The 24201-nt window shown below is 54.5% G+C and overlaps 1 protein-coding gene across 3 annotated transcripts in view; it reads left to right on the forward strand.

Moving 5' to 3' along the window:
• Positions 1 to 20881, forward strand: part of PLCZ1 (phospholipase C zeta 1) — a 162195-nt gene extending 141314 nt beyond the window's left edge. For all 3 annotated transcript variants that reach the window (XM_073650570.1, XM_073650572.1, XM_073650571.1), the window contains one exon: positions 20745 to 20881. In XM_073650570.1, the coding sequence (XP_073506671.1) occupies positions 20745 to 20827 (83 nt within the window). In that variant the 3' untranslated portion in view covers positions 20828 to 20881. The remainder of the gene's footprint in view (positions 1 to 20744) is intronic.
• The last annotated feature ends 3320 nt before the right edge of the window (positions 20882 to 24201 follow it).

Consider the following 24201-nt stretch of genomic DNA (forward strand, 5'->3'; position numbering starts at 1 on the left):
CCACAGTGCTGCACCACCCTACATCTCCTCCTCATCTCTGTCTACAACCTACCTGTCCTCTCCACAGTGCTGCACCACCCTACATCTCCTCCTCATCTCTATCACCTACCCGTCCTCTCCACAGTGCTGCACCACCCTACATCTCCTCCTCATCTCTCTACCACCTACCCATCCTCTCCACAGTGCTGCACCACCCTACATCTCCTCCTCATCTCTCTACCACCTACCCATCCTCTCCACAGTGCTGCACCACCCTACATCTCCTCCTCATCTCTCTCTATCACCTACCCGTCCTCTCCACAGTGCTGCACCACCAAAAATCTCCTCCTCATCTCTATCACCTACCCATCCTCTCCACAGTGCTGCATCGCCCTACATCTCCTCCTCATCTCTGTCTACTACCCTACCCGTTCTCTCCACAGTGCTGCACCGCCCCACATCTCCTCCTCATCTCTGTCTACCACCCTATTCGTCCTCTCCACAGTGCTGCACCGCTCTACATCTCCTCCTCATCTCTCTCTATCACCTACCCGTCCTCTCCACAGTGCTGCACCGCCCTACATCTCCTCCTCATCTCTCTCTATCACCTACCCGTCCTCTCCACAGTGCTGCACCGCCCTACATCTCCTCCTCATCTCTATCACCTACTCATCCTCTCCACAGTGCTGCACCACCCTACATCTCCTCCTCATTTCTATCACCTACCCATCCTCTCCACAGTGCTGCACCGCCCTACATCTCCTCCTCATCTCTGTCTACCACCTACCTGTCCTCTCCACAGTGCTGCACCACCCTACATCTCCTCCTCATCTCTGTCTACCACCTACCCATCCTCTCCACAGTGCTGCACCACCCTACATCTCCTCCTCATCTCTGTCTACCACCTACCCGTCCTCTCCACAGTGCTGCACCACCCTACATCTCCTCCTCATCTCTGTCTACCACCTACCTGTCCTCTCCACAGTGCTGCACCATCCTACATCTTCTCCTCATCTCTGTCTACCACCTACCCGTCCTCTCCACAGTGCTGCACCACCCTACATCTCCTCCTCATCTCTCTCTATCATCTACCCATCCTCTCCACAGTGCTGCACCACCCTACATCTCCTCCTCATCTCTCTACCACCTACCCATCCTCTCCACAGTGCTGCACCACCCTACATCTCCTCCTCATCTCTCTCTATCACCTACCCATCCTCTCCACAGTGCTGCACCACCCTACATCTCCTCCTAATCTCTGTCTACCACCTACCCTTCCTCTACACAGTGCTGCACCGCCCTACATCTCCTCCTCATCTGTCTATCACCTACCCATCCTCTCCACAGTGCTGCACCGCCCTACATCTCCTCCTAATCTCTGTCTATCACCTACCCGTCCTCTCCACAGTGCTGCACCACCCTACATCTCCTCCTCATCTCTGTCTACAACCTACCCGTCCTCTCCACAGTGCTGCACCCAACTACATCTCCTCCTCATCTCTGTCTACAACCTACCCGTCCTCTCCACAGTGCTGCACCACCCTACATCTCCTCCTCATCTCTATCACCTACCCGTCCTCTCCACAGTGCTGCACCACCCTACATCTCCTCCTCATCTCTGTCTACAACCTACCTGTCCTCTCCACAGTGCTGCACCACCCTACATCTCCTCCTCATCTCTATCACCTACCCGTCCTCTCCACAGTGCTGCACCACCCTACATCTCCTCCTCATCTCTATCACCTACCCGTCCTCTCCACAGTGCTGCACCACCCTACATCTCCTCCTCATCTCTATCACCTACCCATCCTCTCCACAGTGCTGCACCACCCTACATCTCCTCCTCATCTCTCTACCACCTACCCGTCCTCTCCACAGTGCTGCACCATCCTACATCTCCTCCTCATCTCTGTCTACCACCTGCCCATCCTCTCCACAGTGCTGCACCACCCTACATCTCCTCCTCATCTCTCTACCACCTACCCATCCTCTCCACAGTGCTGCACCACCCTACATCTCCTCCTCATCTCTCTCTATCACCTACCCATCCTCTCCACAGTGCTGCACCATCCTACATCTCCTCCTAATCTCTGTCTATCACCTACCCGTCCTCTCCACAGTGCTGCACCACCCTACATCTCCTCCTCATCTCTGTCTCTACCACCTACCTGTCCTCTGCACAGTGCTGCACCGCCCTACATCTCCTCCTCATCTCTGTCTATCACCTACCCATCCTCTCCACAGTGCTGCACCGCCCTACATCTCCTCCTCATCTCTCTCTATCACCTACCCATCCTCTCCACAGTGCTGCACCACCCTACATCTCCTCCTCATCTCTGTCTACCACCTACCCGTCCTCTCCACAGTGCTGCACCACCCTACATCTCCTCCTCATCTCTGTCTCTACCACCTACCCGTCCTCTGCACAGTGCTGCACCGCCCTACATCTCCTCCTCATCTCTGTCTATCACCTACCCATCCTCTCCACAGTGCTGCACCGCCCTACATCTCCTCCTCATCTCTCTCTATCACCTACCCATCCTCTCCACAGCGCTGCACCACCCTACATCTCCTCCTCATCTCTGTCTACCACCTACTCATCCTCTCCACAGCGCTGCACCACCCTACATCTCCTCCTCATCTCTGTCTACCACCTACCTGTCCTCTCCACAGCGCTGCACCACCCTACATCTCCTCCTCATCTCTGTCTACCACCTACTCATCCTCTCCACAGCGCTGCACCACCCTACATCTCCTCCTCATCTCTGTCTACCACCTACTCATCCTCTCCACAGTGCTGCACCGCCCTACATCTCCTCCTCATCTCTCTCTATCACCTACCCATCCTCTCCACAGCGCTGCACCACCCTACATCTCCTCCTCATCTCTGTCTACCACCTACCCATCCTCTCCACAGCGCTGCACCACCCTACATCTCCTCCTCATCTCTGTCTCTACCACCTACCCGTCCTCGCCACAGTGCTGCACCATCCTACATCTCCTCCTAATCTCTGTCTATCACCTACCCGTCTTCTCCACAGTGCTGCACCGCCTTACATCTCCTCCTCATCTCTGTCTATCACCTACCTGTCCTCTCCACAGTGATGCACCACCCTACATCTCCTCCTCATCTCTCTCTATCACCTACCCATCCTCTCCACAGCGCTGCACCACCCTGCATCTCCTCCTCATCTCTCTCTATCACCTACCCATCCTCTCCACAGCGCTGCACCACCCTACATCTCCTCCTCATCTCTGTCTACCACAGTATTCGTCCTCTCCACAGTGCTGCACCACCCTGCATCTCCTCCTCATCTCTCTCTATCACCTACCCATCCTCTCCACAGTGCTGCACCGCCGTACATCTCCTCCTCATCTCTGTCTACCACCTACCCGTCCTCTCCACAGTGATGCACCACCCTACATCTCCTCCTCATCTCTGTCTATCACCTACCTGTCCTCTCCACAGTGCTGCACCACCCTGCATCTCCTCCTCATCTCTCTCTATCACCTACCCATCCTCTCCACAGTGCTGCACCACCCTACATCTCCTCCTCATCTCTCTCTATCACCTACCTGTCCTCTCCACAGTGCTGCACCACCCAAAATCTCCTCCTCATCTCTCTCTATCACCTACCCGTCCTCTCCACAGTGCTGCACCACCCTACATCTCCTCCTCATCTCTCTCTATCACCTACCCGTCCTCTCCACAGTGCTGCACCACCCTACATCTCCTCCTCTTCTCTGTCTACCACCTACCCGTCCTCTCCACATTGCTGCACCACCCTACATCTCCTCCTCATCTCTGTCTACCACCCTATTCGTCCTCTCCACAGTGCTGCACCGCCCTACATCTCCTCCTCATCTCTGTCTACCACCTACCCTTCCTCTACACAGTGCTGCACCGCCCTACATCTCCTCCTCATCTGTCTATCACCTACCCATCCTCTCCACAGTGCTGCACCGCCCTACATCTCCTCCTCATCTCTCTCTACCACCTACTCGTCCTCTCCACAGTGCTGCACCACCCTACATCTCCTCCTCATCTTTCTCTATCACCTACCTGTCCTCTCCACAGTGCTGCACCACCCTACGTCTCCTCCTCATCTCTGTCTACCACCTACTCATCCTCTCCACAGTGCTGCACCACCCTACATCTCCTCCTCATCTCTGTCTACCACCTACCCGTCCTCTCCACAGTGCTACACTGTCCTACATCTCCTCCTCATCTCTCTCTATCACCTACCCGTCCTCTCCACAGTGCTGCACCACCCTACATCTCCTCCTCATCTCTGTCTACCACCTACCCGTCCTCTCCACAGTGCTGCACCACCCTACATCTCCTCCTCATCTCTCTCTATCACCTACCCGTCCTCTCCACAGTGCTGCACCACCCTACATCTCCTCCTCATCTCTGTCTACAACCTACCTGTCCTCTCCACAGTGCTGCACCACCCTACATCTCCTCCTCATCTCTATCACCTACCCGTCCTCTCCACAGTGCTGCACCACCCTACATCTCCTCCTCATCTCTGTCTATCACCTACCCGTCCTCTCCACAGTGCTGCACCACCCTACATCTCCTCCTAATCTCTGTCTATCACCTACCCGTCCTCTCCACAGTGCTGCACCACCCTACATCTCCTCCTCATCTCTCTACCACCTACCCATCCTCTCCACAGTGCTGCACCACTCTACATCTCCTCCTCATCTCTCTACCACCTACCCATCCTCTCCACAGTGCTGCACCACCCTACATCTCCTCCTCATCTCTCTCTATCACCTACCCGTCCTCTCCACAGTGCTGCACCACCAAAAATCTCCTCCTCATCTCTATCACCTACCCATCCTCTCCACAGTGCTGCACCGCCCCACATCTCCTCCTCATCTCTGTCTACCACCCTATTCGTCCTCTCCACAGTGCTGCACCACCCTACATCTCCTCCTCATCTCTCTCTATCACCTACCCGTCCTCTCCACAGTGCTGCACCACCCTACATCTCCTCCTCATCTCTCTCTATCACTTACCTGTCCACTCCACAGTGCTGCACCACCCTACATCTCCTCCTCATCTCTCTCTAACCCTCTACCCATCCTCTCCACAGTGCTGCACCGCCCTACATCTCCTCCTCATCTCTGTCTACCACCTACCTGTCCTCTCCACAGTGCTGCACCACCCTACATCTCCTCCTCATCTCTGTCTACCACCCTATTCGTCCTCTCCACAGTGCTGCACCACCCTACATCTCCTCCTCATCTCTCTCTATCACCTACCTATCCTCTCCACAGTGCTGCACCACCCTACATCTCCTCCTCATCTCTCTCTAACCCTCTACCCGTCCTCTCCACAGTGCTGCACCGCCCTACATCTCCTCCTCATCTCTGTCTACCACCTACCCGTCCTCTCCACAGTGCTGCACCACCCTACATCTCCTCATCTCTGTCTACCACCCTATTCGTCCTCTCCACAGTGCTGCACCGCTCTACATCTCCTCCTCATCTCTCTCTAACCCTCTACCCGTCCTCTCCACAGTGCTGTACCACCCTACATCTCCTCCTCATCTCTCTCTATCACCTACCTATCCTCTCCACAGTGCTGCACCACCCTACATCTCCTCCTCATCTCTCTCTAACCCTCTACCCGTCCTCTCCACAGTGCTGCACCGCCCTACATCTCCTCCTCATCTTTGTCTACCACCTACCCGTCCTCTCCACAGTGCTGCACCACCCTACATCTCCTCATCTCTGTCTACCACCCTATTCGTCCTCTCCACAGTGCTGCACCGCTCTACATCTCCTCCTCATCTCTGTCTACCACCTACCCGTCCTCTCCACAGTGCTGCACCGCCCTACATCTCCTCCTCATCTCTGTCTACCACCTACCCATCCTCTCCACAGTGCTGCACCACCCTACATCTCCTCCTCATGTCTCTCTACCACCTACTCGTCCTCTCCACAGTGCTGCACCACCCTACATCTCCTCCTCATCTCTCTCTACCACCTACTCGTCCTCTCCACAGTGCTGCACCATCCTACATCTCCTCCTCATCTCTTTCTACCACCTACCCGTCCTCTCCACAGTGCTGCACCACCCTACATCTCCTCCTCATCTCTGTCTACCACCTACCCATCCTCTCCACAGTGCTGCACCGCCCTACATCTCCTACTCATCTCTGTCTATCACCTACCCGTCCTCTCCACAGTGCTGCACCGCCCTACATCTCCTCCTCAGCTCTGTCTACCACCTACCTGTCCTCTCCACAGTGCTGCACCGCCCTACATCTCCTCCTCATCTCTGTCTACCACCTATCTGTCCTCTCCACAGTGCTGCACCGCCCTACATCTCCTTCTCATCTCTGTCTACCACCTATCTGTCCTCTTCACAGTGCTTCAATGCCCTACATCTCCTCCTCATCTCTGTCTACCACCTACCGGTCCTCTCCACACTGCTGCACCACCCTACATCTCCTCCTCATCTCTCTCTATCACCTACCCATCCTCTCCACAGTGCTGCACTGCCCTACATCTCCTCCTCCTCTCTCTCTATCACCTACCCATCCTCTCCACAGTGCTGCACTGCCCTACATCTCCTCCTCATCTCTGTCTACCACCTACCTGTCCTCTCCACAGTGCTGCACCACCCAAAATCTCCTCCTCATCTCTCTCTATCACCTACCCGTCCTCTCCACAGTGCTGCACCACCCTACATCTCCTCCTCATCTCTCTCTATCACCTACCTGTCCTCTCCACAGTGCTACACCACCCTACATCTCCTCCTCATCTCTCTCTATCACCTACCCATCCTCTCCACAGTGCTGCACCACCCTACATCTCCTCCTCATCTCTCTCTATCACCTACCCGTCCTCTCCACAGTGCTGCACCACCCTACATCTCCTCCTCATCTCTCTCTATCACCTACCCATCCTCTCCACAGTGCTGCACCGCCCTACAACTCCTCCTCATCTCTCTCTATCACCTAACCATCCTCTCCACAGTGCTGCACCACCCTACATCTCCTCCTCATCTCTCTCTATCACCTACCTGTCCTTTCCACAGTGCTGCACCGCCCTACAACTCCTCCTCATCTCTCTCTATCACCTAACTATCCTCTCCACAGTGCTGCACCGCCCTACATCTCCTCCTCATCTCTCTCTATCACCTTCCCATCCTCTCCACAGTGCTGCACCGCCCTACAACTCCTCCTCATCTCTCTCTATCACCTACCCATCCTCTCCACTGTGCTGCACCGCCCTACATCTCCTCATCTCTGTCTACCGGTCCTCTCCACAGTGCTGCACCACCCTACATCTCCTCATCTCTCTCTATCACCTACCCATCCTCTCCACAGTGCTGCACCACCCTACATCTCCTCCTCATCTCTCTCTATCACCTACCCATCCTCTCCACAGTGCTGCACTGCCCTACATCTCCTCCTCATTTCTCTCTATCACCTACCTGTCCTCTCCACAGTGCTGCACCACCCTACATCTCCTCCTCATCTCTCTCTATCACCTACCCATCCTCTCCACAGTGTTACACTGCCCTACATCTCCTCATCTCTGTCTACCATGCTACCCATCCTCTCCAAACTGCTGCACCACCCTACATCTCCTCCTCATCTCTCTCTATCACCTACCCGTCCTCCCCACAGTGCTGCACCACCCTACATCTCCTCCTCATCTCTCTCTATCACCTACCCATCCTCTCCACAGTGCTGCACCACCCTACATCTCCTCCTCATCTCTCTCTATCACCTACCCGTCCTCTCCATAGTGCTGCACCACCCTACATCTCCTCCTCATCTCTCTCTATCACCTACCCATCCTCTCCACAGTGCTGCACCACCCTACATCTCCTCCTCATCTCTCTCTATCACCTACCTGTCCTCTCCACAGTGCTGCACCACCCTACAACTCCTCCTCATCTCTCTCTATCACCTACCCATCCTCTCCACAGTGCTGCACCACCCTACATCTCCTCCTCATCTCTCTCTATCACCTACCTGTCCTCTCCACAGTGCTGCACCACCCTACATCTCCTCCTCATCTCTATCACCTACCCATCCTCTCCACAGTGCTGCACCACCCTACATCTCCTCCTCATCTCTCTCTATTACCTACCCGTCCTATCCACAGTGCTGTACCACCCTACATCTCCTCCTCATCTCTCTCTATCACCTACCCATCCTCTCCACTGTGCTGCACCACCCTACATCTCCTCCTCATCTCTGTCTACCACCTACCCATCCTCTCCACTGTGCTGCACCACCCTACATCTCCTCCTCATCTCTGTCTACCACCTACCTGTCCTCTCCACAGTGCTGCACCACCCTACATCTCCTCCTCATCTCTATCACCTACCCATCCTCTCCACAGTGCTGCACCACCCTACATCTCCTCCTCATCTCTCTCTATTACCTACCCGTCCTATCCACAGTGCTGTACCACCCTACATCTCCTCCTCATCTCTCTCTATTACCTACCCGTCCTATCCACAGTGCTGTACCACCCTACATCTCCTCCTCATCTCTATCACCTACCCGTCCTCTCCACAGTGCTGCACCACCCTACATCTCCTCCTCATCTCTTTCTACCACCTACCTGTCCTCTCCACAGTGCTGCACCACCCTACATCTCCTCCTCATCTGTCTCTATCACCTGCCTGTCCTCTCCACAGTGCTGCACCACCCTACATCTCCTCCTCATCTCTTTCTACCACCTACCTGTCCTCTCCACAGTGCTGCACCACCCTACATCTCCTCCTCATCTCTGTCTACCACCTACCCGTCCTCTCCACAGTGCTGCACCACCCTACATCTCCTCCTCATCTCTTTCTACCACCTACCTGTCCTCTCCACAGTGCTGCACCACCCTAGATCTCCTCCTCATCTCTATCTACCACCTACCTGTCCTCTCCACAGTGCTGCACCACCCTACATCTCCTCCTCATCTCTCTCTATCACCTACCCGTCCTCTCCACAGTGCTGCACCGCCCTACATCTCCTCCTCATCTCTGTCTACCACCTACCTGTCCTCTCCACAGTGCTGCACCACCCTACATCTCCTCCTCATCTCTGTCTACCACCTACCCGTCCTCTCCACAGTGCTGCACCGCCCTACATCTCCTCCTCATCTCTGTCTACCACCTACCTGTCCTCTCCACAGTGCTGCACCACCCTACATCTCCTCCTCATCTCTGTCTACCACCTACCCGTCCTCTCCACAGTGCTGCACCACCCTACATCTCCTCCTCATCTCTCTCTATCACCTACCCATCCTCTCCACAGTGCTGCACCACCCTACATCTCCTTCTCATCTCTCTCTATCACCTACCCATCCTCTCCACAGTGCTGCACCACCCTACATCTCCTCCTCATCTCTATCTACCACCTACCTGTCCTCTCCACAGTGCTGCACCGCCCTACATCTCCTCCTCATCTCTCTCTATCACCTACCCATCCGCTCCACAGTGCTGCACTGCCCTACATCTCCTCCTCATCTCTCTCTATCACCTACCCGTCCTCTCCACAGTGCTGCACCGCCCTACATCTCCTCCTCATCTCTGTCTACCACCTACCCGTCCTCTCCACAGTGCTGCACCACCCTACATCTCCTCCTCATCTCTTTCTACCACCTACCTGTCCTCTTCACAGTGCTGCACCACCCTACATCTCCTCCTCATCTCTGTCTACCACCCTATTCGTCCTCTCTACAGTACTGCACCGCCCTACATCTCCTCCTCATCTCTCTCTATCACCTACCCGTCCTCTCCACAGTGCTGCACCGCCCTACATCTCCTCCTCATCTCTCTCTATCACCTACCCATCCTCTCCACAGTGCTGCACCACCCTACATCTCCTCCTCATCTCTTTCTACCACCTACCCATCCTCTCCACAGTGCTGCACCACCCTACATCTCTTCCTCACCTTTCTACCACCTACCTGTCCTCTCCACAGTGCTGCACCACCCTACATCTCCTCCTCATCTCTCTCTATCACCTACCTGTCCTCTCCACAGTGCTGCACCACCCTACATCTCCTCCTCATCTCTCTCTATCACCTACCCATCCTCTCCACAGTGCTGCACCACCCTACATCTCCTCCTCATCTCTATCACCTACCCATCCTCTCCACAGTGCTGCACCACCCTACATCTCCTCCTCATCTCTCTCTATCACCTACCCATCCTCTCCACAGTGCTGCACTGCCCTACATCTCCTCCTCATCTCTCTCTATCACCTACCTGTCCTCTTCACAGTGCTGCACCACACTGCATCTCCTCCTCATCTCTATCTACCACCTACCTGTCCTCTCCACAGTGCTGCACCACTCTACATCTCCTCCTCATCTCTCTCTATCACTTACTTGTCCTCTCCACAGTGCTGCACCACACTACATCTCCTCCTCATCTCTCTCTATCACCTACCCGTCCTCTCCACAGTGCTGCACCGCCCTACATCTCCTCCTCATCTCTGTCTACCACCTACCTGTCCTCTCCACAGTGCTGCACCACCCTACATCTCCTCCTCATCTCTGTCTACCACCTACCCGTCCTCTCCACAGTGCTGCACCACCCTACATCTCCTCCTCATCTCTATCTACCACCTAACTGTCCTCTCCACAGTGCTGCACCGCCCTACATCTCCTCCTCATCTCTCTCTATCACCTACCCATCCTCTCCACAGTGCTGCACCACCCTACATCTCCTCCTCATCTCTATCACTTACCCGTCCTCCCACAGTGCTGCGCCACCCTACATCTCCTCCTCATCTCTCTCTATCACCTACCTATCCTCTCCACAGTGCTGCACCACCCAAAATCTCCTCCTCATCGCTCTCTATCACCTACCCGTCCTCTCCACAGTGCTGCACCGCCCTACATCTGCTCCTCATCTCTGTCTACCACCTGCCCGTCCTCCCACAGTGCTGCACCACCCTACATCTCCTCCTCATCTCTCTCTATCACCTACCCGTCCTCTCCACAGTGCTGCACCGCCCTACATCTCCTCCTCATCTCTGTCTACCACCTACCTGTCCTCTCCACAGTGCTACACCACCCTACATCTCCTCCTCATCTCTGTCTACCACCTATCCGTCCTCTTCCCAGTGCTGCACCATCCTACATCTTCTCCTCATCTCTGTCTATCACCTACCTGTCCTCTCCACAGTGCTACACCACCCTACATCTCCTCCTCATCTCTGTCTACCACCTACCCGTCCTCTCCACAGTGCTGCACCGCCCTACATCTCCTCCTCATCTCTGTCTACCATGCTACCTGTCCTCTCCAAAGTTCTGCTCCCCCTACAACTCCTCAACTCTGTCTACCACCTACCCGTCCTCTCCACAGTGCTGCACCACCCTACATCTCCTCCTCATCTCTCTCTATCACCTACCTGTCCTCTCCACAGTGCTTCACCACCCTACATCTCCTCCTCATCTCTTTCACCTACCCATCCTCTCCACAGTGCTGCACCACCCTACATCTCCTCCTCATCTCTATCACCTACCCATCCTCTCCACAGTGCTGCACCACCCTACATCTCCTCCTCATCTCTATCACCTACCCGTCCTCCCCACAGTGCTGCACCACCCAAAATCTCCTCCTCATCTCTATCACCTACCCATCCTCTCCACAGTGCTGCATCGCCCTACATCTCCTCCTCATCTCTGTCTACTACCCTACCCGTTCTCTCCACAGTGCTGCACCGCCCTACATCTCCTCCTCATCTCTCTCTATCACCTACCAGTCCTCTCCACAGTGCTGCACCACCCTACATCTCTTACTCATCTCTGTCTACCACCTACCCATCCTCTCCGCAGTGCTGCACCACCCTACATCTCCTCCTCATCTCTCTCTATCACCTACCTGTCCTCTCCACAGTGCTGCACCACCTAAAATCTCCTCCTCATCGTTCTCTATCACCTACCCGTCCTCTCCACAGTGCTGCACCGCCCTACATCTCCTCCTCATCTCTGTCTACCACCTGCCCGTCCTCCCACAGTGCTGCACCACCCTACATCTCCTCCTCATCTCTCTCTATCACCTACCCGTCCTCTCCACAGTGCTGCACCGCCCTACATCTCCTCCTCATCTCTGTCTACCACCTACCTGTCCTCTCCACAGTGCTGCACCACCCTACATCTCCTCCTCATCTCTCTCTGTCACCTACCTGTCCTCTCCACAGTGCTGCACCACCCTACATCTCCTCCTCATCTCTGTCTACCACCCACCCGTCCTCTTCACAGTGCTGCACCATCCTACATCTTCTCCTCATCTCTGTCTATCACCTACCCGTCCTCTCCACAGTGCTGCACCGCCCTACATCTCCTCCTCATCTCTGTCTACCATGCTACCCGTCCTCTCCACAGTTCTGCTCCCCCTACAACTCCTCAACTCTGTCTACCACCTACCCGTCCTCTCCACATTGCTGCACCACCCTACATCTCCTCCTCATCTCTCTCTATCACCTACCTGTCCTCTCCACAGTGCTGCACCACCCTACATCTCCTCCTCATCTCTTTCACCTACCCATCTTCTCCACAGTGCTGCACCACCCTACATCTCCTCCTCATCTCTCTCTATCACCTACCTGTCCTCTCCACAGTGCTGCACCACCCTACATCTCCTCCTCATCTCTTTCACCTACCCATCCTCTCCACAGTGCTGCACCACCCTACATCTCCTCCTCATCTCTATCACCTACCCATCCTCTCCACAGTGCTGCACAACCCTACATCTCCTCCTCATCTCTGTCTATCACCTACCCGTCCTCCCCACAGTGCTGCCCCACCCAAAATCTCCTCCTCAGCTCTATCACCTACCCATCCTCTCCACAGTGGTGCATCGCCCTACATCTCCTCCTCATCTCTGTCTACTACCCTACCCGTTCTCTCCACAGTGCTGCACCGCCCTACATCTCCTCCTCATCTCTCTCTATCACCTACCAGTCCTCTTCACAGTGCTGCACCACCCTACATCTCTTACTCATCTCTGTCTACCACCTACCCATCCGCTCCGCAGTGCTGCACCACCCTACATCTCCTCCTCATCTCTATCTATCACCTACCCGTCCTCTCCACAGTGCTGCACCACCCAAAATCTCCTCCTTATCGCTCTCTGTCACCTACCCATCCTCTCCACAGTGCTGCACCGCCCTGCATCTCCTCCTCATCGCTCTCTATCACCTATCTGTCACCTACCCATGCTCTCCACAGTGCTGCACCGCCCTACATCTCCTCCTCATCTCTGTCTACCACCTACCTGTCCTCTCCACAGTTCTGCTCCCCCTACAACTCCTCAACTCTGTCTACCACCTACCCGTCCTCTCCACAGTGCTGCACCACCCTACATCTCCTCCTCATCTCTCTCTATCACCTACCTGTCCTCTCCACAGTGCTGCACCACCCTACATCTCCTCCTCATCTCTTTCACCTACCCATCCTCTCCACAGTGCTGCACCACCCTTCATCTCCTCCTCATCTCTATCACCTACCCATCCTCTCCACAGTGCTGCACAACCCTACATCTCCTCCTCATCTCTATCACCTACCCGTCCTCTCCACAGTGCTGCACCGCCCTACATCTCTTAGTCATCTCTGTCTACCACCTACCCATCCTCTCTGCAGTGCTGCACCACCCTACATCTCCTCCTCATCTCTCTCTATCACCTACCCGTCCTCTCCACAGTGCTGCACAACCCTACATCTCCTCCTCATCTCTATCACCTACCCGTCCTCTCCACAGTGCTGCACCGCCCTACATCTCTTAGTCATCTCTGTCTACCACCTACCCATCCTCTCCGCAGTGATGCACCACCCTACATCTCCACCTCATCTCTCTCTATCACCTACCAGTCCTCTACACAGTGCTGCACCACCCTACATCTCTTAGTCATCTCTGTCTACCACCTACCCATCCTCTCCGCAGTGCTGCACCACCCTACATCTCCTCCTCATCTCTCTCTATCACCTACCTGTCCTCTCCACAGTGCTGCACCACCCCAAATCTCCTCCTCATCACTTTCTATCACCTACCCGTCCTCTCCACAGTGCTGCACCGCCCAACATCTCCTCCTCATCTCTGTCTACCACCTACCTGTCCTCTCCACAGTGCTGCACCACTCTACATCTCCTCCTCATCTCTCTCTATCACCTACCTGTCCTCTCCACAGTGCTGCACCACCCTACATCTCCTCCTCATCTCTGTCTACCACCTGCCCGTCCTGCCACAGTGCTGCACCACCCTACATCTCCTCCTCATCTCTCTCTATCACCTACCCGTCCTCTCCAGAGTGTTGCACCGCGCTACATCTCCTCCTCATCTCTGTATACCACCTACCCGTCCTCTCCACAGTGCTGCACCACCCTACATCTCCTCCTCATCTCTGTCTACCACCTGCCCGTCCTCCCACAGTGCTGCACCACCCTACATCTCCTCCTCATCTCTCTCTATCACCTACCCGTCCTCTCCAGAGTGCTGCACCGCCCTACATCTCCTCCTCATCTCTGTCTACCACCTACCCGTCCTCTCCACAGTGCTGCACCACCCTACATCTCCTCCTCATCTCTGTCTACCACCTGCCCGTCCTCCCACAGTGCTGCACCACCCTACATCTTCTCCTCATCTCTGTCTACCACCTACCCATCCTCTCCACAGTGCTGCACCACCCTACATCTCCTCCTCTTCTCTGTCTACCACCTACCCGTCCTCTCCACAGTGCTGCACCACCCTACATCTCCTCCTCATCTCTGTCTACCACCTACCCGTCCTCTCCACAGTGCTGCACCATCCTACATCTTCTCCTCATCTCTGTCTATCACCTACCCGTCCTCTCCACAGTGCTGCACCGCCCTACATCTTCTCCTCATCTCTGTCTACCACCTACCCGTCCTCTCCACAGTGCTGCACCATCCTACATCTTCTCCTCATCTCTGTCTATCACCTACCCGTCCTCTCCACAGTGCTGCACCGCCCTACATCTCCTCCTCATCTCTGTCTACCACCTACCCGTCCTCTCCACAGTGCTGCACCATCCTACATCTTCTCCTCATCTCTGTCTATCACCTACCCGTCCTCTCCACAGTGCTGCACTGCCCTACATCTCCTCCTCATCTCTCTCTATCACCTACCTATCCTCTCCACAGTGCTGCACCACCCTACAGCTCCTCCTCATCTCTCTCTATCACCTACCTGTCCTCTCCACAGTGCTGCACCACCCTACATCTCCTCCTCATCTCTCTCTATCACCTACCTGTCCTCTCCACAGTGCTGCACCACCCAAAATCTCCTCATCGCTCTCTATCACCTACCCGTCCTCTCCACAGTGCTGCACCACCCTACATCTCCTCCTCATCTCTGTCTACCACCTTCCCATCCTCCCACAGTGCTGCACCACCCTACATCTCCTCCTCATCTCTCTCTATCACCTACCCGTCCTCTCCACAGTGCTGCACCGCCCTACATCTCCTCCTCATCTCTGTCTACCACCTACCTGTCCTCTCCACAGTGCTGCACCACCCTACATCTCCTCCTCATCTCTGTCTACCACCTACTCGTCCTCTTCACAGTGCTGCACCATCCTACTTCTTCTCCTCATCTCTGTCTATCACCTACCCGTCCTCTCCACAGTGCTGCACCGCCCTACATCTCCTCCTCATCTCTGTCTACCACCTACCCATCCTCTCCACAGTGCTGCACCACCCTACATCTCCTCCTCATCTCTCTCTATCACCTACCTGTCCTCTCCACAGTTCTGCTCCCCCTTCAACTCCTCAACTCTGTCTACCACCTACCCGTCCTCTCCACAGTGCTGCACCACCCTACATCTCCTCCTCATCTCTCTCTATAACCTACCTGTCCTCTCCACAGTGCTGCACCACCCTACATCTCCTCCTCATCTCTTTCACCTACCCATCCTCTCCACAGTGCTGCACCACCCTACATCTCCTTCTCATCTCTATCACCTACCCATCCTCTCCACAGTGCTGCACCACCCTACATCTCCTTCTCATCTCTATCACCTACCCTTTCTCTCCACAGTGCTGCACCGCCCTACATCTCCTCCTCATCTCTCTCTATCACCTACCAGTCCTCTCCACAGTGCTGCACCACCCTACATCTCTTACTCATGTGTCTACCACCTACCCATCCTCTCCACAGTGCTGCACCACCCTACATCTGCTCCTCATCTCTCTCTATCACCTACCTGTCCTCTCCACAGTGCTGCACCACCCAAAATCTCCTCCTTATCGCTCTCTATCACCTACCCATCCTCTCCACAGTGCTGCACCGCCCTACATCTCCTCCTTATCGCTCTCTATCACCTACCCATCCTCTCCACAGTGCTGCACCACCCTACATCTCTTACTCATGTGTCTACCACCTACCCATCCTCTCCTCAGTGCTGCACCACCCAAAATCTCCTCCTTATCGCTCTCTATCACCTACCCATCCTCTCCACAGTGCTGCACCGCCCTACATCTCCTCCTCATCGCTCTCTATCACCTACCCGTCCTTTCCACAGTGCTGCACCACCCTACATCTCTTACTCATCTCTGTCTACCACCTACCCATCCTCTCCGCAGTGCTGCACCACCCTACATCTCCTCCTCATCGCTCTCTATCACCTACCCGTCCTCTCCACAGTGCTGCACCGCCCTACATCTCCTCTTCATCTCTGTCTACCACCTGCCCGTCCTCCCACAGTGCTGCACCACCCTACATCTCCTCCTCATCTCTATCACCTACCCGTCCTCTCCACAGTGCTGCACCGCCCTACATCTCCTCCTCATCTCTGTCTACCACCTACCTGTCCTATCCACAGTGCTGCACCACCCTACATCTCCTCCTCATCTCTGTCTACCACCTACCCGTCCTCTCCACAGTGCTGCACCACCCTACATCTCTTACTCATCTCTGTCTACCACCTACCCATCCTCTCCGCAGTGCTGCACCACCCTACATCTCCTCCTCATCTCTCTCTATCACCTACCTGTCCTTTCCACAGTGCTGCACCACCCAAAATCTCCTCCTCATCGCTCTCTATCACCTACCCGTCCTCTCCACAGTGCTGCACCGCCCTACATCTCCTCTTCATCTCTGTCTACCACCTGCCCGTCCTCCCACAGTGCTGCACCACCCTACATCTCCTCCTCATCTCTATCACCTACCCGTCCTCTCCACAGTGCTGCACCGCCCTACATCTCCTCCTCATCTCTGTCTACCACCTACCTGTCCTATCCACAGTGCTGCACCACCCTACATCTCCTCCTCATCTCTGTCTACCACCTACCCGTCCTCTCCACAGTGCTGCACCACCCTACATCTCCTCCTCATCTCTGTCTACCACCTGCCCGTCCTCCCACAGTGCTGCACCACCCTACATCTCCTCCTCATCTCTCTCTATCACCTACCCGTCCTCTCCACAGTGCTGCACCGCCCTACATCTCCTCCTCATCTCTGTCTATCACCTACCCGTCCTCTCCACAGTGCTGCACCGCCCTACATCTTCTCCTCATCTCTGTCTACCACCTAGCCATCCTCTCCACAGTGCTGCATCGCCCTACATCTCCTCCTCATCTCTGTCTACCACCTACCCGTCCTCTCCACAGTGCTGCACCATCCTACATCTTCTCCTCATCTCTGTCTATCACCTACCCGTCCTCTCCACAGTGCTGCACCGCCCTACATCTCCTCCTCATCTCTGTCTACCACCTACCTGTCCTCTCCAAAGTGCTGCACCACCCTACATCTCCTCCTCATCTCTGTCTACCACCTACCCATCCGCTCCACAGTGCTGCACCGCCCTACATCTTCTCCTCATCTCTGTCTATCACCTACCCATCCTCTCCACAGTGCTGCACCGCCCTACATCTCCTCCTCATCTCTGTCTATCACCTACCCATCCTCTCCAGTGCTGCACCACCCTACATCTCCTCCTCTTCTCTGTCTACCACCTACCTGTCCTCTCCAAAGTGCTGCACCACCCTACATCTCCTCCTCATCTCTGTCTACCACCTACCCGTCCTCTCCAGTGCTGCACCATCCTACATCTTCTCCTCATCTCTGTCTATCACCTACCCGTCCTCTCCACAGTGCTGCACCGCCCCACATCTTCTCCTCATCTCTGTCTACCACCTACCTGTCCTCTCCACAGTGCTGCACCACCCTACATCTCCTCCTCATCTCTCTCTTTCACCTATCTGTCCTCTCCACAGTGCTGCACCACCCTACATCTCCTCATCTCTATCACCTACCCATCCTCCCCGCAGTGCTGCATCACCCTACATCTCCTCCTCATCTCTCTCTATCACCTACCTGTCCTCTCCACAGTGCTGCACCGCCCTACATCTCCTCCTCATCTCTGTCTACCACCTACCCGTCCTCTCCAGTGCTGCACCACCCTACATCTCCTCCTCATCTCTCTCTATCACCTACCCGTCCTCTCCACAGTGCTGTATCACCCTACATCTCCTCATCTCTATCACCTACCCGTCCTCTCCATAGTGCTGCATCACCCTACATCTCCTCCTCATCTGTCTATCACCTGCCTGTCCTCTCCACAGTGCTGCACCGCCCTACATCTCCTCCTCATCTCTGTCTACCACCTACCCGTCCTCTCCACAGTGCTGCACCACCCTACATCTCCTCCTCATCTCTCTCTATCACCTACCTGTCCTCTCCACAGTGCTGCACCACCCAACATCTCCTCCTCATCTCTGTCTACCATGATACCCATCCTCTCCACAGTGCTGCACCACCCTACATCTCCTTCTCATCTCTATCACCTACCCATCCTCTCCACAGTGCTGCATCGCCCTACATCTCCTCCTCATCTCTGTCTACTACCCTACCCGTTCTCTCCACAGTGCTGCACCGCCCTACATCTCCTCCTCATCTCTGTCTATCACCTACCTGTCCTCACCACAGTGCTGCACCGCCCTACATCTCTTACTCATGTGTCTACCACCTACCCATCCTCTCCTCAGTGCTGCACCACCCTACATCTGCTCCTCATCTCTCTCTATCACCTACCTGTCCTCTCCACAGTGCTGCACCACCCAAAATCTCCTCCTTATCGCTCTCTATCACCTACCCATCCTCTCCACAGTGCTGCACCGCCCTACATCTCCTCCTCATCGCTCTCTATCACCTACCAGTCCTCTCCACAGTGCTGCACCACCCTACATCTCTTACTCATCTCTGTCTACCACCTACCCATCCTTTCCACAGTGCTGCACCACCCAAAATCTCCTCCTCATCGCTCTCTATCACTTACCCGTCCTCTCCACAGTGCTGCACCGCCCTACATCTCCTCTTCATCTCTGTCTACCACCTGCCCGTCCTCCCACAGTGCTGCACCACCCTACATCTCCTCCTCATCTCTATCACCTACCCGTCCTCTCTACAGTGCTGCACCGCCCTACATCTCCTCCTCATCTCTGTCTACCACCTACCTGTCCTATCCACAGTGCTGCACCACCCTACATCTCCTCCTCATCTCTGTCTACCACCTACCCGTCCTCTCCACAGTGCTGCACCACCCTACATCTCCTCCTCATCTCTGTCTACCACCTGCCCGTCCTCCCACAGTGCTGCACCACCCTACATCTCCTCCTCATCTCTCTCTATCACCTACCCGTCCTCTCCACAGTGCTGCACCGCACTACATCTCCTCCTCATCTCTGTCTATCACCTACCCGTCCTCTCCACAGTGCTGCACCGCCCTACATCTTCTCCTCATCTCTGTCTACCACCTAGCCATCCTCTCCACAGTGCTGCATCGCCCTACATCTCCTCCTCATCTCTGTCTACCACCTACCCGTCCTCTCCACAGTGCTGCACCATCCTACATCTTCTCCTCATCTCTGTCTATCACCTACCCGTCCTCTCCACAGTGCTGCACCGCCCTACATCTCCTCCTCATCTCTGTCTACCACCTACCCATCCTCTCCACAGTGCTGCACCACCCTACATCTCCTCCTAATCTCTGTCTACCACCTACCCATCCTCTCCACAGTGCTGCACCACCCTACATCTCCTCCTCATCTCTGTCTACCACCTACCCATCCTCTCCACAGTGCTGCACCACCCTACATCTCCTCCTCTTCTCTGTCTACCACCTACCCATCCTCTTCACCCTACCTTCATTCTGCACCTGATCTGAGGCTAATATCCTGTACAATCCTTCCATTTCTGTCTCCATGACTTTTCTCGTGCTGCATCAGTTTTCTGGAATGCACCACTCCGGACGATCCAGTTAATATCTAGCCCCCATATTTGCTTTATAGACCCCTCTCTTCAGACAGTCTGATCAGATCACATCACTAGCCTAACTTTCCCCTGTAACGGACACTGGCCTGGTGAGCCCGGTGGGGGGTCACATACTTTTCTACAGGGTAACCGCTCCTGGCCACATCCCTCACAGGAGTCATTGGCAACATGGTGTTATGCTAATGAGCTGGGTCACATGACATGACTTGTGGCCACACCCCTGCCAGCAGTCGGCGGGTAAGATGGCGCTGTATTTCTGTAATGATGCCGCCATGGTTGCTGTACTTCCGCCATTATCTGCTGTCCACCACTTGGCCTAATGACTGGACAGTGTCTACCCGGGCACGGCCGCCACATACCGATCTGTGCTGCAAATCCACGGATCACGCCGCGCTCATCTGATGCCAGGAGGAAGCGGTTCAGCCGCCATCACCTGCGCACATTAATACCGCCACCATCAATGATCGGCTCATGTTTCGCTCTTTCTTCGTAGGATATCGTATCATTCCTCTGCTGAACAAGTACGGCCAATCGCTGTCGCCCGCCGCCCTGTTTGTTCACATCTATTATCAGTAACCGCCGCCCGCTGCGATGGCACCGCTCCGCAATAAAACAAGCCATATAGCTTTACCATCCAGGTGTATGTGCCATTAATTTAACCCCTCCATCTCTGCATGAGAGATCCTGCAGCAACCTGCAGAATTGTGAATGCAGCTCTGGATCTGACTGAAGAAAACACAAAAATCATGAAATTTAAAGATTTTAATTAAGACTTAAATAGATCTAAGGGGTAACGTTTCTCCTCGTGGAGAGTGACGTACCGGCTCTGGCATGTCGACTTAAATGGAGAAATGTAAAAATCCAAATTATTCCCTGTCCATAATAAACCTCAAATGTAAAGTCAGAAGATACGTAATCCCAGAGAGCGGCCGACTATGTGGTGTAATCTCCAGAGAGCGGCCGACTATGTGGTGTAATCTCCAGAGAGCGGCCGACTATGTGGTGTAATCTCCAGAGAGCGACCGACTATGTGGTGTAATCTCCAGAGAGCGACCGACTATGTGGTGTAATCTCCTGAGAGCGGCCGACTATATGGTGTAATCTCCAGAGAGCGACCGACTATGTGGTGTAATCTCCAGAGAGCGACCGACTATGTGGTGTAATCTCCTGAGAGCGGCCGACTATGTGGTGTAATCTCCAGAGAGCGACCGACTATGTGGTGTAATCTCCAGAGAGCGACCGACTATATGGTGTAATCTCCAGAGAGCGACCGACTATGTGGTGTAATCCCCAGAGAGCGACCGACTATGTGGTGTAATCTCCAGAGAGCGGCCGACTATGTGGTGTAATCCTCGGAGAGCGGCCGACTATGTGGTGTAATCCCCAGAGAGCGGCCAATTATGTGGTGTAATCTCCAGAGAGCGGCTAACTATGTGGTGTAATCCCCAGAGAGCGGCCGACTATGTGGTGTAATCTCCTAAGAGCGGCCAACTATGTGGTGTAATCCCCAGAGAGCGGGCAATTATGTGGTGTAATCCCCAGAGAGCAACCGACTATGTGGTGTAATCCCCAGAGAGCGGCCGACTATGTGGTGTAATCTCCAGAGAGCGGCCGACTATGTGGTGTAATCCCCAGAGAGCGGCCGACTATGTGGTGTAATCTCCAGAGAGCGGCCAACTATGTGGTGTAATCTCCAGAGAGCGGCCGACTATGTGGTGTAATCTCCAGAGAGCGACCGACTATGTGGTGTAATCCCCAGAGAGCGGGCAATTATGTGGTGTAATCCCCAGAGAGCGACCGACTATGTGGTGTAATCTCCAGAGAGCGACCGACTATGTGGTGTAATCTCCAGAGAGCGGCCGACTATGTGGTGTAATCCCCAGAGAGCGGGCAATTATGTGGTGTAATTCCCAGAGAGCGACCCACTATGTGGTGTAATCTCCAGAGAGCAGCCGACTATGTGGTGTAATCTCCAGAGAGCGGCCGACTATGTGGTGTAATCTCCAGAGAGCAGCCACATACGAGATGTAATCTCCAGAGAACAGCCACATACGAGATGTAATCTCCAGAGAACAGCCACATACGAGATGTAATCTCCAGAGAACAGCCACATACGAGATGTAATCTCCAGAGAGCAGCCACATACGAGATGTAATCTCCAGAGAGCAGCCACGCACGAGATGTAATCTCCAGAGAACAGCCACGCACGAGATGTAATCTCCAGAGAGCAGCCACGCACGAGATGTAATCTCCAGAGAGCAGCCACATACGAGATGTAATCTCCAGAGAGCAGCCACATACGAGATATAATCTCCAGAGAACAGCCACGCACGAGATGTAATCTCCAGAGAGCAGCCACGCACGAGATGTAATCTCCAGAGAACAGCCACGCACGAGATGTAATCTCCAGAGAACAGCCACGCACGAGATGTAATCTCCAGAGAGCAGCCACGCACGAGATGTAATCTCCAGAGAACAGCCGCGCACGAGATGTAATCTCCAGAGAGCAGCCACATACGAGATGTAATCTCCAGAGAACAGCCACGCATGAGATGTAATCTCCAGAGAGCAGCCACGCACGAGATGTAATCTCCAGAGAGCAGCCACATACGAGATGTAATCTCCAGAGAGCAGCCACGCACGAGATGTAATCTCCAGAGAGCAGCCACGCACGAGATGTAATCTCCAGAGAACAGCCACGCACGAGATGTAATCTTCAGAGAGCAGCCACGCACGAGATGTAATCTCCAGAGAGCAGCCACGTACGAGATGTAATCTCCAGAGAACAGCCACGTACGAGATGTAATCTCTAGAGAACAGCCACGCACGAGATGTAATCTCCAGAGAGCAGCCACGCACGAGATGTAATCTCCAGAGAACAGCCACGCACGAGATGTAATCTCCAGAGAGCAGCCACGCACGAGATGTAATCTCCAGAGAGCAGCCACGCACGAGATGTAATCTCCAGAGAGCAGCCACGTACGAGATGTAATCTCCAGAGAACAGCCACGTACGAGATGTAATCTCCAGAGAACAGCCACGCACGAGATGTAATCTCCAGAGAACAGCCACGCACGAGATGTAATCTCCAGAGAGCAGCCACGCACGAGATGTAATCTCCAGAGAGCAGCCACGCACGAGATGTAATCTCCAGGGAGCAGCCACGTACGAGATGTAATCTCCAGAGAACAGCCACGTACGAGATGTAATCTCCAGAGAACAGCCACGTACGAGATGTAATCTCCAGAGAACAGCCACGCACGAGATGTAATCTCCAGAGAGCAGCCACGCACGAGATGTAATCTCCAGAGAGCAGCCACGCACGAGATATAATCTCCAGAGAGCAGCCACGCACGAGATGTAATCTCCAGAGAGCAGCCACGCACGAGATGTAATCTCCAGAGAGCAGCCACGCACGAGATGTAATCTCCAGAGAGCAGCCACGCACGAGATGTAATCTCCAGAGAGCAGCCACGCACGAGATGTAATCTCCAGAGAGCAGCCACGCACGAGATGTAATCTCCAGAGAGCAGCCAAGCACGAGATGTAATCTCCAGAGAACAGCCACGCACGAGATGTAATCTCCAGAGAACAGCCACGCACGAGATGTAATCTCCAGAGAACAGCCACGCACGAGATGTAATCTCCAGAGAACAGCCACGCACGAGATGTAATCTCCAGAGAGCAGCCACATACGAGATGTAATCTCCAGAGAGCAGCCACGCATGAGATGTAATCTCCAGAGAACAGCCACGCACGAGATGTAATCTCCAGAGAACAGCCACGCACGAGATGTAATCTCCAGAGAGCAGCCACGCACGAGATGTAATCTCCAGAGAACAGCCACGCACGAGATGTAATCTCCAGAGAGCAGCCACGCACGAGATGTAATCTCCAGAGAGCAGCCACGCACGAGATGTAATCTCCAGAGAGCAGCCACGCACGAGATG

This window comes from Phyllobates terribilis, unplaced genomic scaffold (assembly GCF_046119375.1).
Source record: "Phyllobates terribilis strain yellow unplaced genomic scaffold, ASM4611937v1 Scaffold_10__3_contigs__length_209671492, whole genome shotgun sequence".
NCBI lineage: Eukaryota > Metazoa > Chordata > Amphibia > Anura > Dendrobatidae > Phyllobates > Phyllobates terribilis.